The sequence below is a fragment of the Microtus ochrogaster genome, chromosome 15 (genome assembly GCF_000317375.1).
Source record: "Microtus ochrogaster isolate Prairie Vole_2 chromosome 15, MicOch1.0, whole genome shotgun sequence".
Taxonomy (NCBI): Eukaryota; Metazoa; Chordata; class Mammalia; order Rodentia; family Cricetidae; genus Microtus; species Microtus ochrogaster.
The window spans coordinates 10,489,611-10,503,335 of NC_022017.1; the positions used below are offsets into that span (position 1 = coordinate 10,489,611).

A 13,725-nucleotide genomic window follows, 5' to 3' on the forward strand; every position below is an offset into this window, starting at 1 on the left:
AAAAAAAAAAAAAAAACTAGTTAGGAAAGGGAACATGTGAGCCAGGAGCCAATAGCAACTCCTCCCTTCCTTTGTTGGGCACCTCAGACACAGAACAAGGAGGCAGTCTGTGAACCAGAGCCAAGGAATGGATTCAGGAAAGCTCCAGCCCAGGCCCAGGAGCTATGGCTTTGGATCTGCTGGCAGCCTTCTACAGGCCACCTCAGCAGGCCCCAGTGGGCAGTGCAGAGATGTCAGCAAGGACCCTGCATGGGACAGTAGCTGCATAACCCCATCCACAGATAATAGATTCACCACTGTCACTCTGCAGCAGGGACAGGGCAGCTGACTTGCTTTGTTCAGGTCTGCTTGGCCACTCCAGGGTCCCATATTTATCCTCTAAGGCCAGACTCCTCTGCTACAGACCCAGCTGAGCACCTGCATTGTTATTTCCCCAGCTTCCTATAAGGGTTCCCTAGGATCTCCCAATCTAGGCTGTGCCATTTCCCCTACCAAGAAGCCTCTGCTATGCCTATGATCTTCCACTCACCAACAGGTACCACTGCTCCAGAGACGTCCTGGGAACTGTATCTAGGTCCATCTGTTGCCCTCAGCCTAGGAACAATGACATGTTCAGGCTGGCCTCTGCTGGGCTGTAGCTTCCAAGTAGGCAGGGGCCTTCATATTGTTGAGTGCGGGAACACACAAGAGATGATACAAAAGAGCAAGAAAGAAACCACTTGGGATGTAGGTCAGGCTGGCAGGCACTTCAAGTCTAGACCCTAAGCAGGAAGGAAGGCCTCACCCACCTGTGGCTTGCCTATGACACCCACTTGAGGGAGCTTGGAAGAAAGATCAGGAACCTAGATTCTGACCTGTGTCACAACCTCTACACAGTCAACAAGTAAAAATGGGTGCGAATCAGGCGAATAACCTCAACCCACATGACCACCATTCTATGCTACCTACCAGAGACCCCATTTCACCCAGAACCACAGTATTGGACACTCCTCTCCTGTCATCCTGGCCTTGGGTGAATCAGGAAACCCCTATGCTTAGGGCTGCTTGTACCCAGGATCTCCTGACTTGAGGTAATAGCCTTTGGATACATGCAACCCTGAGGGAAGGGAGTCTTGCCTCCCATTCCCAATACTGACAGTAGGCTGAGGAAAGGGAGTCAGAGAAGGCTGTACTGGCTCACAGATAGACAGCAAGGCTTCTAACCACTGTATCCACTATATGTGGTACCACCCTAGAGATCCCCTGTCTTCTCTCCTGTAACCCCTATTAACCTCCACACTATAGAGACTGGGTACTCATGCAAGAGTATCAGGCACAGAGTGAGGCTCAGAGCTATGACTTAAATGTAAGTCACTCATCCTACTGACAACATGCAAGTCACCAGGACGAGGACCTCACAGTCAGGTGCACCCTGAAATCCAACGCTGCAAATATTGAGGAACTCAGCAGAGCAAGCTCCTAGTCTTAGGGAAGAAAGCCTGACAGTAGAAGTGGTTGTCCTGAGACAGGGGGACAAATAAGTCTGTCAGTCAGTAGCACTGTGTAGCATCAGGCCCTAAGGCCAAAGCATCACATAGGCTGAGGTAACAGTCAAAGAGGCCCAGTTCTGCCCTTGGGGGAGGTGAACTATCTTGAGTGACCCTACCTCTTACTCCACCACAGCCAGAACTTGAGATATCATTCACCTGCAGAGCCAGGGATGCAATCCCCAAGGAGGGCTTTTAACAGTGTTGCCTCATTAGCAAATTGCTCCTCACCTGGAGGCAACAATGCTTATCCTAATCACCCATGATTCCCCATACTGGACTGGCTCAGGAGCAGACCCATGGGCCCTGTCTTGAAAACCAGCTTCTTTCCTTTTAGCAGATATTCTAAACTCTTCTCCAGACCACAGAAAGGCAATACTGCTATGGCCTGTGCTGCCCTTGCCCTAACCCCTGAAAGCATTGCTTCCAGAAGGGTCTTCCCTCAGACCAAACCCCAACCTGCTGATTTTGGGCTGATTTCAGCACTTCAGTGTGTCGTACCAGTGGCTACTCCCAAAACCATATGCCTCATTTGTCCATGTGTTTCCAGACTGCCATTCCTACTAGGACCTAGGTCCCAACAGGCCTCTTAGCCCCTAGGCATCTAAGGCCATCCGTGTGAACAGAACTCCATACTGAGCTGAGCTAGGGCCTTTGTAAATGGCCAGAGGATTGAACAAGACTAGGGAGGAGACCAGGATGGAAGTAATCCTCGAGAGAAGGATCACTGGCCTCATAAGGAGTCCCTAAGTACCTCTCACTACCACACACTCTTGCAATGTCTGGAAGCTATGGGAACTCCAGCTCTAGCTGATAGTGAACCATACATTCCCTGTCATGGATGGAGTGCTGCAGCCCTAGCTCTAAGAAATGTCATTTGAAGGGAGGGCCTTTGGGAGTCTATTAAGAGTCAGATTAGGTCCTAAGGATCGGGTCCTCAGGATGGGATGAGTATCCTTTAAGTAAAAAGACCAAATGTTCATGAGCTCTCTTCTCCCCTTATATGAAGATGTACCCCCAATAAACCAAAAGCAAGTCCTTCCCAGCCCCCACATTCTGTCTTCACCCTGATCTCAGTCTTTGACCTCCAGAAGTGAGAGGCAAATTCCCACTTCTGAGCCATACACATGATGACACTTTGTTGTGGCAGCCCTGGCAGTCACCAGACAATCCCCTGCACAGAGAGCAGGCAGGAGGCAGAGTAGGGCAGTTGCTGGCAGCCAGGCTGGAGGGTGCACCTGCTCATTAAGGAAACACATGGAGACAGAGCCCAGTACCCGGCCATGCAGCAGAGCTGCCTCCCATCCTCGGCTGAATCCTCTTTAATGAGACGTCACTTTGGGAGAAGCGTTTCAGAGCCTTTCAGAATCTTGGCCTAAACCTCATCAAATGCACAGAGATTACTTAAGATTTACTGCATGGGCGCAAAATAAAATAAAATAAGGCAACCCAGCAAGCAACAGCTCTGTGACAGGACCATTTGTAGTTGGGCTGGAAAAGCCTCTCGATTCATCTGCTTAAGCACAGTGGCTTCTGTTTATTTCGCACTTTCATGTCAAATGAATTTGGAGAAAGAAAAAAAAGTGACAGGCAGTTTAGGGATATAAGTCACACTTCAGCTTCAGTTCAGATTAATGAACTTGCTGAAAGCCACAAGGACACAAGCAAATCCACAAATCTTAGGGAGAAAAAAAAAGGCCTGCAATGCTGATGTATGCCTCTGTTCTAGGATGGCTCCTCTCTGAGGCCCCATTCAATTTCTGCCCCCAGTATCTCAAACCCTGGGCCTGCACAGCATTCTTTGAGTCACTTGGGCTGGTTCTGGGCCTGAAGCCCCTGGGACAAGCCCTGTGCCAAGATAACAGTGGTGTGCAATGCTCAAGAATTACTCTGGGAGGCTGAGGTGGTGCCAAGTTAGGCATAGTGTGGCTCCCAGGGCCCTGGTCTGAGCTAGCTAAACAATGGTTCCATCCTGCTAGCTCCCCTGGGCATGAGCCGAGCACCACTTTCAACAGAGCAACCGCAGAGTTGAGCAGTACCTAAGAGCCATTGCCAAGCATCTAAGGAAGGCAGAGACTGGCACCATAAACACTACCCTCAAAGTCAGAGTCCTATTTCAGAACAGACTTTGGTCCTTTCACCTTCTGTCACGGGTCTCTATGCATTCACCTGGTCAGGGCAACAGGTGAGCTTGCCAACCACAGCTTCAGGGGGCACACCCATCCTCAGAGACCCAGAATGGGAGTACCTCAAAGTCCTAAGGGTACCTCAGTAGCCTCCCAGTCTTCTGCCTAGATAGACAAACACTGACCAACCAACAGAATCTGAGCCACTAGCTGGCTTACAGCATGTCCAGCCCAGAGACTGCCAGTAGATGTCCAGTAGAGGACAACCCACTTCCCTCCTGTGAGCATTCTGTCAGCACATTCCTGCCAGTTTCTGTGACCTTAAAGTAAGGTCACCTCATGGCATAGTGTGTTCAGAGACAAGAGATGATGGCAGTTCCCCTACACTGTCATCACAGGCTCTAAGGAAGGAACACATAGAACTTCCCAAAAGGGAACAAGATGGTTACCCCTGCTTTTTCCCCAGAACAGCAGCAGTGTTAACCGCACACAGTGTCAGAGACTTTCTGCTTCCCCAGCAAAGCAGGGAGGGAAAACACAGGCACGAAGCCCTAGGATGTAGCAGGCAGGCCTCACACAATTGTAGTGTTGCCCAGTCACTGACAAGCTCTGCTTAGGATGAGGCAAACAGGCTGGTCTCTGGGCCTTTGAGAATTTCCACTTAACCCCTACAGCCTCCCTGCTACTCACTATCCATGTCTTCTATACTCACTACCTGCTTTTCCGTTTCTATCACTTCAGAATAGTGATAGATAGATGAATAACACTAATTCAAGGGCAAATTAAGAAACTAAGGCTTCAAGCAAGAAGTGGCTTACCCAGCCAAGGTCATTTAGCAAGCCACCCTCTCTAGAGTGGCCAAATCTCTAGCCATAGTATCCTACAAAGAGTAAGAAGAGGCCATCTCATACCCATGCTGAGCCACCCCACCACATGTGATCCCCAGTCTCCAATCCTGTCCATCAAAACTTCCAAGACTGCTAGGGCTACCCCCAGACCTCCAGGGATGTCCTCCCTTCCCAGGTAGGAGGCAGCTATGGGCCCAAGGTGAGTCCCAGTAAATAGCAGTACTTTCTCTTCACTGCAGCAGTTCTGCTCTGTGGTAGTCTGAATCCAATGCCATCCCAATCCTTCCTATCGCACAAAGAGACCTGAAAAGCCTTCAGAGTAGCTGCGCTGAAATATGCCTTCCAAATAATCACTGTAGCCCCTGGCTCTGACAGGGCCCAGGCAGCAGAAAAGCAGGTACCAGTTTTCACCACTGGCCCTAGAGACAGGCTCTTTCTGCTGCTTCAATAAACCAAGCGCAAGTGTATGCAAACAGATGATAACAGGTCAAACAACTATCTGGCAGCCACTCTGCTGAGGAGGCAGCCACAACAGGGGATGAGTAAGGGAGGCCCAATCTGCTGGCAGTCACTCTTTTCAGGGTCTCAAGAGAACTGTACCCCTAAGCTTAGTTCCTTCCCCAGCCGCCTTAGGTCCAAAAGTCATGACCTGCAAGAGTTTCAAATATTTGGCAAGAGCTTAGAAATGACCAGGGTGAATGGTCAGGAAAGAGTGGAAGGGCCCCTCTACATACCCTCAACAACTGCATCCATCTTGGTAAGCTGAACTGTACCTCTGGGTACAGGGAGAGCACTGAAGCCTGGGAGTCCACATTGCTACCTAGCACATAAATTCAATTCAGGTTCCTACTGCTGTGGAACCTGAGCCATCAAAAGGCAATATCCACCTCACCTCCTGCCCACCAATACAGCTGAACCACACCAGGTACCACATTTGCAGGACAGGAAGTGTAGAGAGAAGAGCCCAGGTGACTGGGCTGCTCTTTACCTCCTAGTCTCCACAAGTGGCTGTGTGGCATGCCTGTTGACTGTGCATCTGCAGGCCAGAAACAAACAGCTACCTTTTACAGGACTCTCCCAGCCCATTGGAGCCTGGGCACAAGTGTCTATATAGTGACTCCTTTAGTACCCTCCTAGGAAGCCCTGATGAACTGAAATTTGGAGCCTGCTTAGCTCTTCAAGGTTGGAGGGAGAAGATGGCTGGGTCCCCAAGGAGCATTACCTTGTGCCCCTATCCATGCCCCAAGAGAGGAAGGATACAGGTCTAATACTGGCTGCAGGAGGGGGAGGTTCTCACTAGCTGAGAATCAATAAATCTGAACCTCATTCACGATGATCTGGGGCTCTTATTAAGTAAATTAATTTAAGTTAATTTAGCTCGATCATGACTCCCGATCACAGTGATTTAGTGAGGGGGAAATTGCATTAGGAAAGGCCATGCTCACCAGATAGAGGAACGGAAGAAAATTAGATCCACTTAGCAATGTGAATTAATATGGAAATAGCAGGTGTAAATTTAACCTTATCGAGAGAGTAAAAATTATCTTCATAAATTTGTAGAAATAGCCCCCAAGATGCATATAAATCTATTTAAAACAAAAATATTACAAAAAGTGCAGTAAAATTAATTTAAAATATACTTCCAGCTATTGCCTCCAGAAAAGTCAGCAACAGGGCCAAGCCTGGTGTGGCCAGTAGTAAGGGAGGAGGCCAGGAGGCTTTGAACATACATGCTAAGTAGGCTTACCCACCATAGGCCCTAGAGCCAGGCAGGGTTGCCCACATGGTATGATGTACCTCTGTTAATAGCCTCAACCCTGGAATCCTCTGGGTAGCAGCACGAACAATGAAAAAGCAGCACTACGGAGGTGGCAGATCCTGGAATGCACTGTTCTGCAAGTAGGCCCACCCATAGTCTCCAGAGCCACATCTCCGCCAGCACAAGGCTATGCCAATCCTTGCTCCCTACCTATGCACTGGATTGCTACCTCTCCCTGTGTCTGAAGGTAGAACACTTTCACCTAAAAAAAAAAAAAAAAAAAAAAGAGAGATAGGTGGGAGCAATATCCCAAAAGACCTCCTCCTGGGACCCAGAGGGAAACCTAAAAATGCCATATACAGGTTGTTCCTGTAAACTGCTGTCTCCACCCTGCTGCTGTGTCACACAGTAGCTACAGCAAAGCCAGTGCATTCTATGAGATAGCCTAGATAGGGCAATGAGGAACCCTGCGTCACCATTCTTGACAGTTAGCGTGTTGGTAGTTTTCAGACAGGTTGCTCAGGGCCTCGCTTATCTCACTAGAAATTTCTCAGCAAGGACACCCATGGGCAGCTCACTGTAGAGGACCCAAATATATTAGGACAGCTGTTACCATGGTGCATGAGGTCCCACAAATTAGTAGGTTTGCTGACATCAGCAGTAGACATATGTATCTTTGTGAGCATGCAATATAAGCAAGCTGGCCATGTAGATAGTATACAAATTGCTAAACAAATAAAAAAACTTAGGCTGTTTGCAAATCAAGACGTTGCACACCATGCAGCTCCTTGAGAAAGCTGAGATCTCAGAGGTCTTAGGCCTCAATCTTCAGCCCTCTATGTGTAAGACAGTGAGCCAGTACCTAGGTTTGCAGAAGCTTATGTAAGGCCCTCCTACCTGGATAAGGAGATTCTCCGGGCCCGCCAGGAGGGCAGAGATGAGGGGAAAGATGGAGCACTGAAGGGAGAAGTTGGGGTCTTCTTGACAATGCGGTAGCGGGTCTTAATCACCTTATTGGAGGGTGGAGTCCGCAGGTGCACACTGGAAGCTGCAAAGAAAACTCAGGCATTAGCATGGATCAGCAGGAAGTCAACAGGGGTAGGCCTAGGAAGCCCTAAGGGGCCATGGCTATTTTCTGCATTAAAGGAATCTCTATCATCCCCTGCCTCCAGCCTCACTCCTTGCACACACATAGATGTTCCCAAAGAGCCTGGCAGCTAAGGCTTCCAGAGGTGGCTGGTGTCGCCTCCTGGAGAGCCTAGAACATCCTCACAGCCATCCTGACAGAATGGGAACACTGCATGACTGTCCCCAGTAAGAGCAGAAACCCAGCAAGCTGATCCCCAGGCAACAAGGAGGCCTCACAAGTGAAAGTCCACACCAAAAACGCCCAGACTCTAAACTCCAGGGTTGGTCCCAGAGGCCAGAGGAGACAAAGTCCTGCCCCATGCATAGGAGGGGCATGAGAAAACTCACTTCCTCTCCAATACCTCCCAACACCATGCCAAAACAGATTTATGTGCTTAATCACTGTTTTCATAACATTCTGTGGAGTGATATCCACGATGGCTTTTTCTTGCTGAATGTTTCTTGCAATTAGCAGGGATCTGTTTTGCCCGAGTTCCCTTCCACTTGATAGCCAGCAATTTCTCCATAGCTTCAAGGAACGCGCCTAATTGCCCGACTTTCATAATGTACAGCTCTAACTGCCCAGATAATTAAAGCTAACACAGTCGCCTCTCATGGCTGCTCCCCTCCGGTATGAGACTCAGGGCCCTAAACAGAGCCAAGCCAAACATACCCAGGTGGTCTAACTCCCTTCATCTGTACCTCGCTTCCTCCTGCTCCAGGAAGACTCAAAGACACTTGTCTGTCCCTGCTCTGTGCTCAGGTTGTGAGTAGCTCTGAGTGACCCAGCAGCTGTGACAGTTGAGAATAATCTGCTGGAGACCAGCAGAGCTCCCACATTCCAGCAGCACCTTAGTCAAATAGACGCTGGAAAGGCCAGGGGGAAGATGAGCTCACGTGCCCACAGTGCCCACATCACAACTGTCCTTCCCCATTTATGTCAGCAAAAGCCTCTCCCTCAGGGGCTGGAGAGATGGCTCAGTGGTTAAGAGCATTGCCTGCTCTTCCAAAGGTCCTGAGTTCAATTCCCAGCAACCACATGGTGGCTCACAACCATCTGTAATGAGGTCTGGTGCCCTCCTCTGGCCTGCAGACATACATGCAGACAGAATATTGTATACATAATAAATAAATAAATAATAAATTAATTAATTAATTAAAAAAAAAGCCTCTCCCTCAAGCGCTGACACAGAGCTACAGCTTTAACTGGAGCTTCAATTGGCATGCACATTGAACGTCTCAGGGTCACCTGGTCAAAGCCCTCCTGGGTTGTGTTGCGGTTGAGGGGCCCTCAGAGTGACAGTGCAAGAGCTATCTGTTCTTAGATATAGAGGCAGATACAAGCCAAAACGATGTCATAGCAGCATCCAGATGACCCATCCCAGTCACTCCCTCCACCAGCCATCAGACCTATTCAACAGGTTCTCTTCTCGTGTTTTTTTTTTCTATTAAAAAATCAGTAAGAACGCATTATAGCGACTCATTTACTTATGTGTAGGTGAAAACAACTTATAGGAGTCTCCTTACACCATGTGAGGAATCAAACTCAGGTTCTCATATTTGGAAGCAAGTACCTTTATCCACTGAGCCATCTCACCAACCTTTCTGATCCCCCTCCCCCCTTGCAGCTTTGAAAAGTTTGTTTGTTTATTTATTTATTTGGTTTTCTCTTTTTTTCTCCCCCAATTCTGGTTCTCTCTGTTCTCATCTTTGTCTCAGTTTCTCTCTCCCCTTCGTGTCTACTCTATTTCCCATCTCCTAGTCCGTCCCTCTCTAAGTCTCTAAGACAAGCAGGTTCTGACCAAGGAGAAAACAGGAGTTCAGAAACCAAAGCAAGTAACTACCTTAGAGCTGGAAAGCTGGTTCAGCAGTTAACAACACATACTGCTCTTGCAGAGGACCAAAGTTTGGTCCCTAGCACCCATATCAGGGAGCTCAAAACCACCTATAACTTTAGTTCAGAGGATCTGAAGCCCTTTCCTGGCCTTCATAGGCACCTACACTTATATGCCCACACCCAAACACACACACACACACACACACACACACACACACATACATATAAAATAAATGTTTTTAATCCCAGCACTCAGGAGGCAAAGGCAAGTAAATCTGTAAATCAAGGCCACCCTGGTCTACATAGTGAGTTCTAGACCAGCCAGAGCTACATAAATGAGACCATGTCTCAAAAAAATCTAAATAAATAATACACCTAGTGGGGCAGTGGTGTTGCACACCTTTAATCCCAGCATTTAGGAGGCAGAGACAGGTGGACCTCTGTGAGTTCAAGGCCAGCCTGATCTACAGAGGAAGTTCCAGGACAGCCAGGACTGTTACACAGAGAAACTGCAATAATAATAATAATAATAAATCATCTAAGAGAAGTTGCATTACTTGGAATTCTGTGATCCTCGCTGAGTTACAAAGTGAATCTGCAACTCTGAGCACTGCCCCTACAACCCAACATGTTTAGGACACAGGGAAGGGCCTGGTACACAGTAGGCATCAATAAATAAATGTTTGTTGAATTGGATTTTCAAGGTCTTAGAAGCAAGGAGAGGCCAACGATCAATACAAGCTTGTTCCAACTAAGAGCTCAAGAACACAGGCATCCTCGTTGTCAATAACCCAGAGATGACCTCACTACCTGCAGGCTCAGCCCAGACCCAGGCTCCTTGCTCCATGAGATGAGAATGTGGCCTACTAGAATCATTCCTTCCCTACATGAGAAGTCCATAGTTGGGCTATCTGAGGACAGAATTCCCAGTAGACAGGGGCATGTCAACCAGAGCAATGCTCAGGGATCAACCTGCTTGTTCCCCATGCTAAGATCAGTACACAGAAGGCTCCAGGGCTCTCAATAACTAACCAACAACCTCTTATGTTCATGCCCTGCTCATGGGTCTAAGTCTGTGTACTGCTACTGAGATACAAATCCTAAAACTCATCCACAGTTTGGAGTCACATAGCTTAGTTCTACACAGCCGAGCATACTCCAATGGCAGAAGCTGGGACTGGGCTATGTTGGAACCATGTTCCCTCTGACAGCCTGCACCAAATCAAAACCAGCTCCGCTCCTGTTCTCTGGTCATCTTTTCAGCTAACATAACCTTCCCTTATCCAGCAGATGTTACTTCCTCTAGGAAGCCCTCCACCCCCACTGCCCATAGGACTGAAATCTAGAAAGAATCTCCCCCTACGCAGCAGCTCACAACAATCAGTACTTGAGCGGCAGCACCCAGGCTGAGGTCTGCTGTTTTCATTCCTCCTGTTAGCAAGCCCAGGATCAAATTTCTTCACTAACTTCCTACATTTCACTTATTAGTGCCCAATTGTCACACCAAGAAAATACAAGGTAACAACTCAGACTCCCTGACTTCATATCACTGTAAAGAACAGTGGGGTTTTTCATACATCATCCCTACTATGGTCCCAAGGGACAGACCTCTCATGAGAGTGAAATGATCTGGGGGTTCACAGAAAGGATTATGAAGCCCATCTACCCAATAGTGGGACTGTATCCCCCTAGTCTGGTCCTAACTATTCACAGCCCCTAGTCTTTTCCAGATACACAGCTTAGATATATTCATGACAATGACCCTGGGGGTATAGGCAAATTGTCAGACAGATGGACTGCAGAGGTGGGGGGGGGGGACTGATGCAGTAGCCAGCAGGAGCAAGGGTTTCTAAGACTATGCTTAGCACACAGGGACCAGACAGGCTTAAAGGAGGATGGGCCCCTCCCTGGCAGACAGGGGATAAAGACTCAAAGCTACTGGGCAGCCAGACTCACTGTCAGTAACAGCTTGGGCCCTCCTCCCAGAGGACACAGGTGGGGGCAGCCCACCCCGCCTTGCTAGCTGAAGGGTTTTGTGTAGATAATCATGTTATTTAGATAGGATGTTGGTTTAATTCCCTTCATTACAGACTCCCAGGGCTGTAATTTTTTTTCTCCGCATGATGTATCCCCTGTGGCACGCTTCACTCAAATCAAGCCCCTTGCGCCTTTATTGCCTACACTGCCCTAGCTGTGTTATCAGGCCCACACATGCAGCCCTCTCCGCCCGCCGTCCAGAGGTCACTTCTAATGACTAATCGAACTCATTAGCTTTCCTAATTAAAAACTTTACTACCGCAATGGAAGACAAACTACAAAAAAACTGCTGGCATCATATTTGAATGGGATATGAGCCCCATCTATCAGCAGGGCTCCAGCTCCTGTCCAAGGCTGAACTCTCTGGCTGTGAGGTTCAACATCCTCACTCCCAGGCTGGAGGCTGGTCAGGGGCAGCTCAAGGGTACCCTCAAGAGCACATTTGTACCTTCACCCAAGTGCATACTATCAGGAGGGAAGAAGGGAGACTGCTCAGCCCAGAAAGTCTGAACAGCCCCTAAGCGGCTGACCAGGGGCCTAGGAGTTAGCTACTGTCCAGCAGCACAGTGCTCTAGGTGGCTACAAAACAGAGAGCAGAATCATCTGATGGGTATCACAAGGCAGGAGTCGAGAAGCAGTTCAGACTTCTATGGAAATAAAACTTCAAAGGGAAATGGCTAGGAAGAAAGTAAGTTGCTAACTTCACAACCAACTAAATAGGATGATATAAGGACTAGCACTCTGTGCAGAGAAACGCCTAGGGTAACCCAGGAAAAAGCTGCTTCCACACCTCTTGCTCTAGCCAGCTCAAGAGTCAATGTATGCATGCTGGCCACAAAAGCCACACAAGCTCCCTCAGGAAAGGAGAGAACACTGCAGTGGAATCTTGCCCCATCCACAGGAGCAGAGAGCCAAAAGACTTCTGACTATGCCTAAGAGTGTTGTCCATCAACCCTAGCTGGGGTTCCAGAAACAGGCAGGTGAAACAGACGCAAGCTTCTGTTGAGGTGGCTAGCATAGGGCAATAAGAGTCTCCAGCAGAGTGGGCTCTGGCTTAAGAAAACATCCTTCCATTCCAGCCAGGTCAGGTAAGAAGGAGGCCAGAGACTGGCACTCAAGCACAGAATGTGCCAGGATCAGCCATCCGGCAGACATGCCTGCCAGTGGAGTAGAGGTGGGGCCTACAAAGAATATAACCTGCCTGACAGAGCTCTAAAAGTTACTCCACGTTCTTGACAGTGAAGATGCTGGAAAACAGATAGGTAGGGTCAGATCCGCAGAAGGACTACAACACTCCAGGATGCACACGAGCAGAGAGGGCAGAAACAATGCCACCTGAAGCTGGATTCTCAGAGCTGTTATAGTACTACCCAGGTTGAGGTTCCCTCATGGTTGAGGACGGGGACCAACCCACAGAGATGGCTACAAGGCTGAAAGTATCCTGCCCAGTCAGGCTCGCTGTCCCTAATTCTGTATGATTCAACTTTCTTCAAATATTGCCTAATCTGCTTTTTATCAACAGCTACCCTGACACTTCTCCAATATCTTCAAACTGTCTATACTCTTCACCGGCTAAGACAGCTCTAAGAAGTCATCATGGATCAGCTCTTCCAGAAGCCGCATTGATTTCTACGCTGCTCTATAAACCATGCTGCCTTCCCATTCAACTCATAGGCTGGCTGTCCTATCTGTCCATCAATAGCATCTTCATCCATGGTCCCCACACCTCAGGATCAGCACGGCCAACTCAACAGTGCACTGGTTAAATTTACACATCCAAATCTCTTTTATCAGTGACAGTAGTCTAAAGTGCCCCCCCACTCCCCACCCTTTCATAGTTTTGGATGAGATGCAAGCTCTAGGCCAGCTCAGGATCTGTCCTGGTGCAACTGGCCTGTGAGAAAAACATGAGCATGAGTAGAGGGCAGCAACCAGCAGGAACCAGTCTGACCTGTCACTGGTACAGACAGGTGATCGTGAGCTACAGTTCACAGAGCCTGCAGGAACACGCTGACAGAGATGGGGCTATGCCTGTCACCTTGGCCTGACAATGCTCTCTAATAATAGAACCCAAGACTGCCACACAACTTCATGCCCACCCACCTTCCCTGTAAGTCCTTTTCTTCTACCTTACACACTGTTCTTGCCACCCCATAGTTCAGGAGCTGTGCCTGAGTCCCCACAGCTGCAGGTTTGAGAGCCAAGGCACAGCCATTCTCCCATGAGAGTAAACGTCTCACAATTAATTGCCTAATTAGTTGTATTCCAGTGTCATATGTATACACAGTGGGCAAGATGGGAAACAGCATTCCAGACAGTCCAGAGCAACCAGAGAAACTGATTCTGAAGGAGCAGAAGTAGTTACAGATTATAGCCACAGGCCAGGATTAGGGAAATGCCAGGGCTTCAAGAAGTAAGGACAAAAGCCGGGCGGTGGTGGCACACGCCTTTAATCCCAGCACTC

The 13,725-nt window shown here is 48.6% G+C and overlaps 1 protein-coding gene across 1 annotated transcript in view; it reads right to left on the bottom strand.

The window, feature by feature from the left end:
* Zc3h3 (zinc finger CCCH-type containing 3) overlaps positions 1-13,725 on the bottom strand; it is an 84,457-nt gene that overhangs the window by 46,049 nt on the left and 24,683 nt on the right. The window contains exon 4 of the mRNA XM_005354058.3: positions 7,157-7,307. Within this exon, the coding sequence (XP_005354115.2) occupies positions 7,157-7,307 (151 nt within the window). The remainder of the gene's footprint in view (positions 1-7,156; positions 7,308-13,725) is intronic.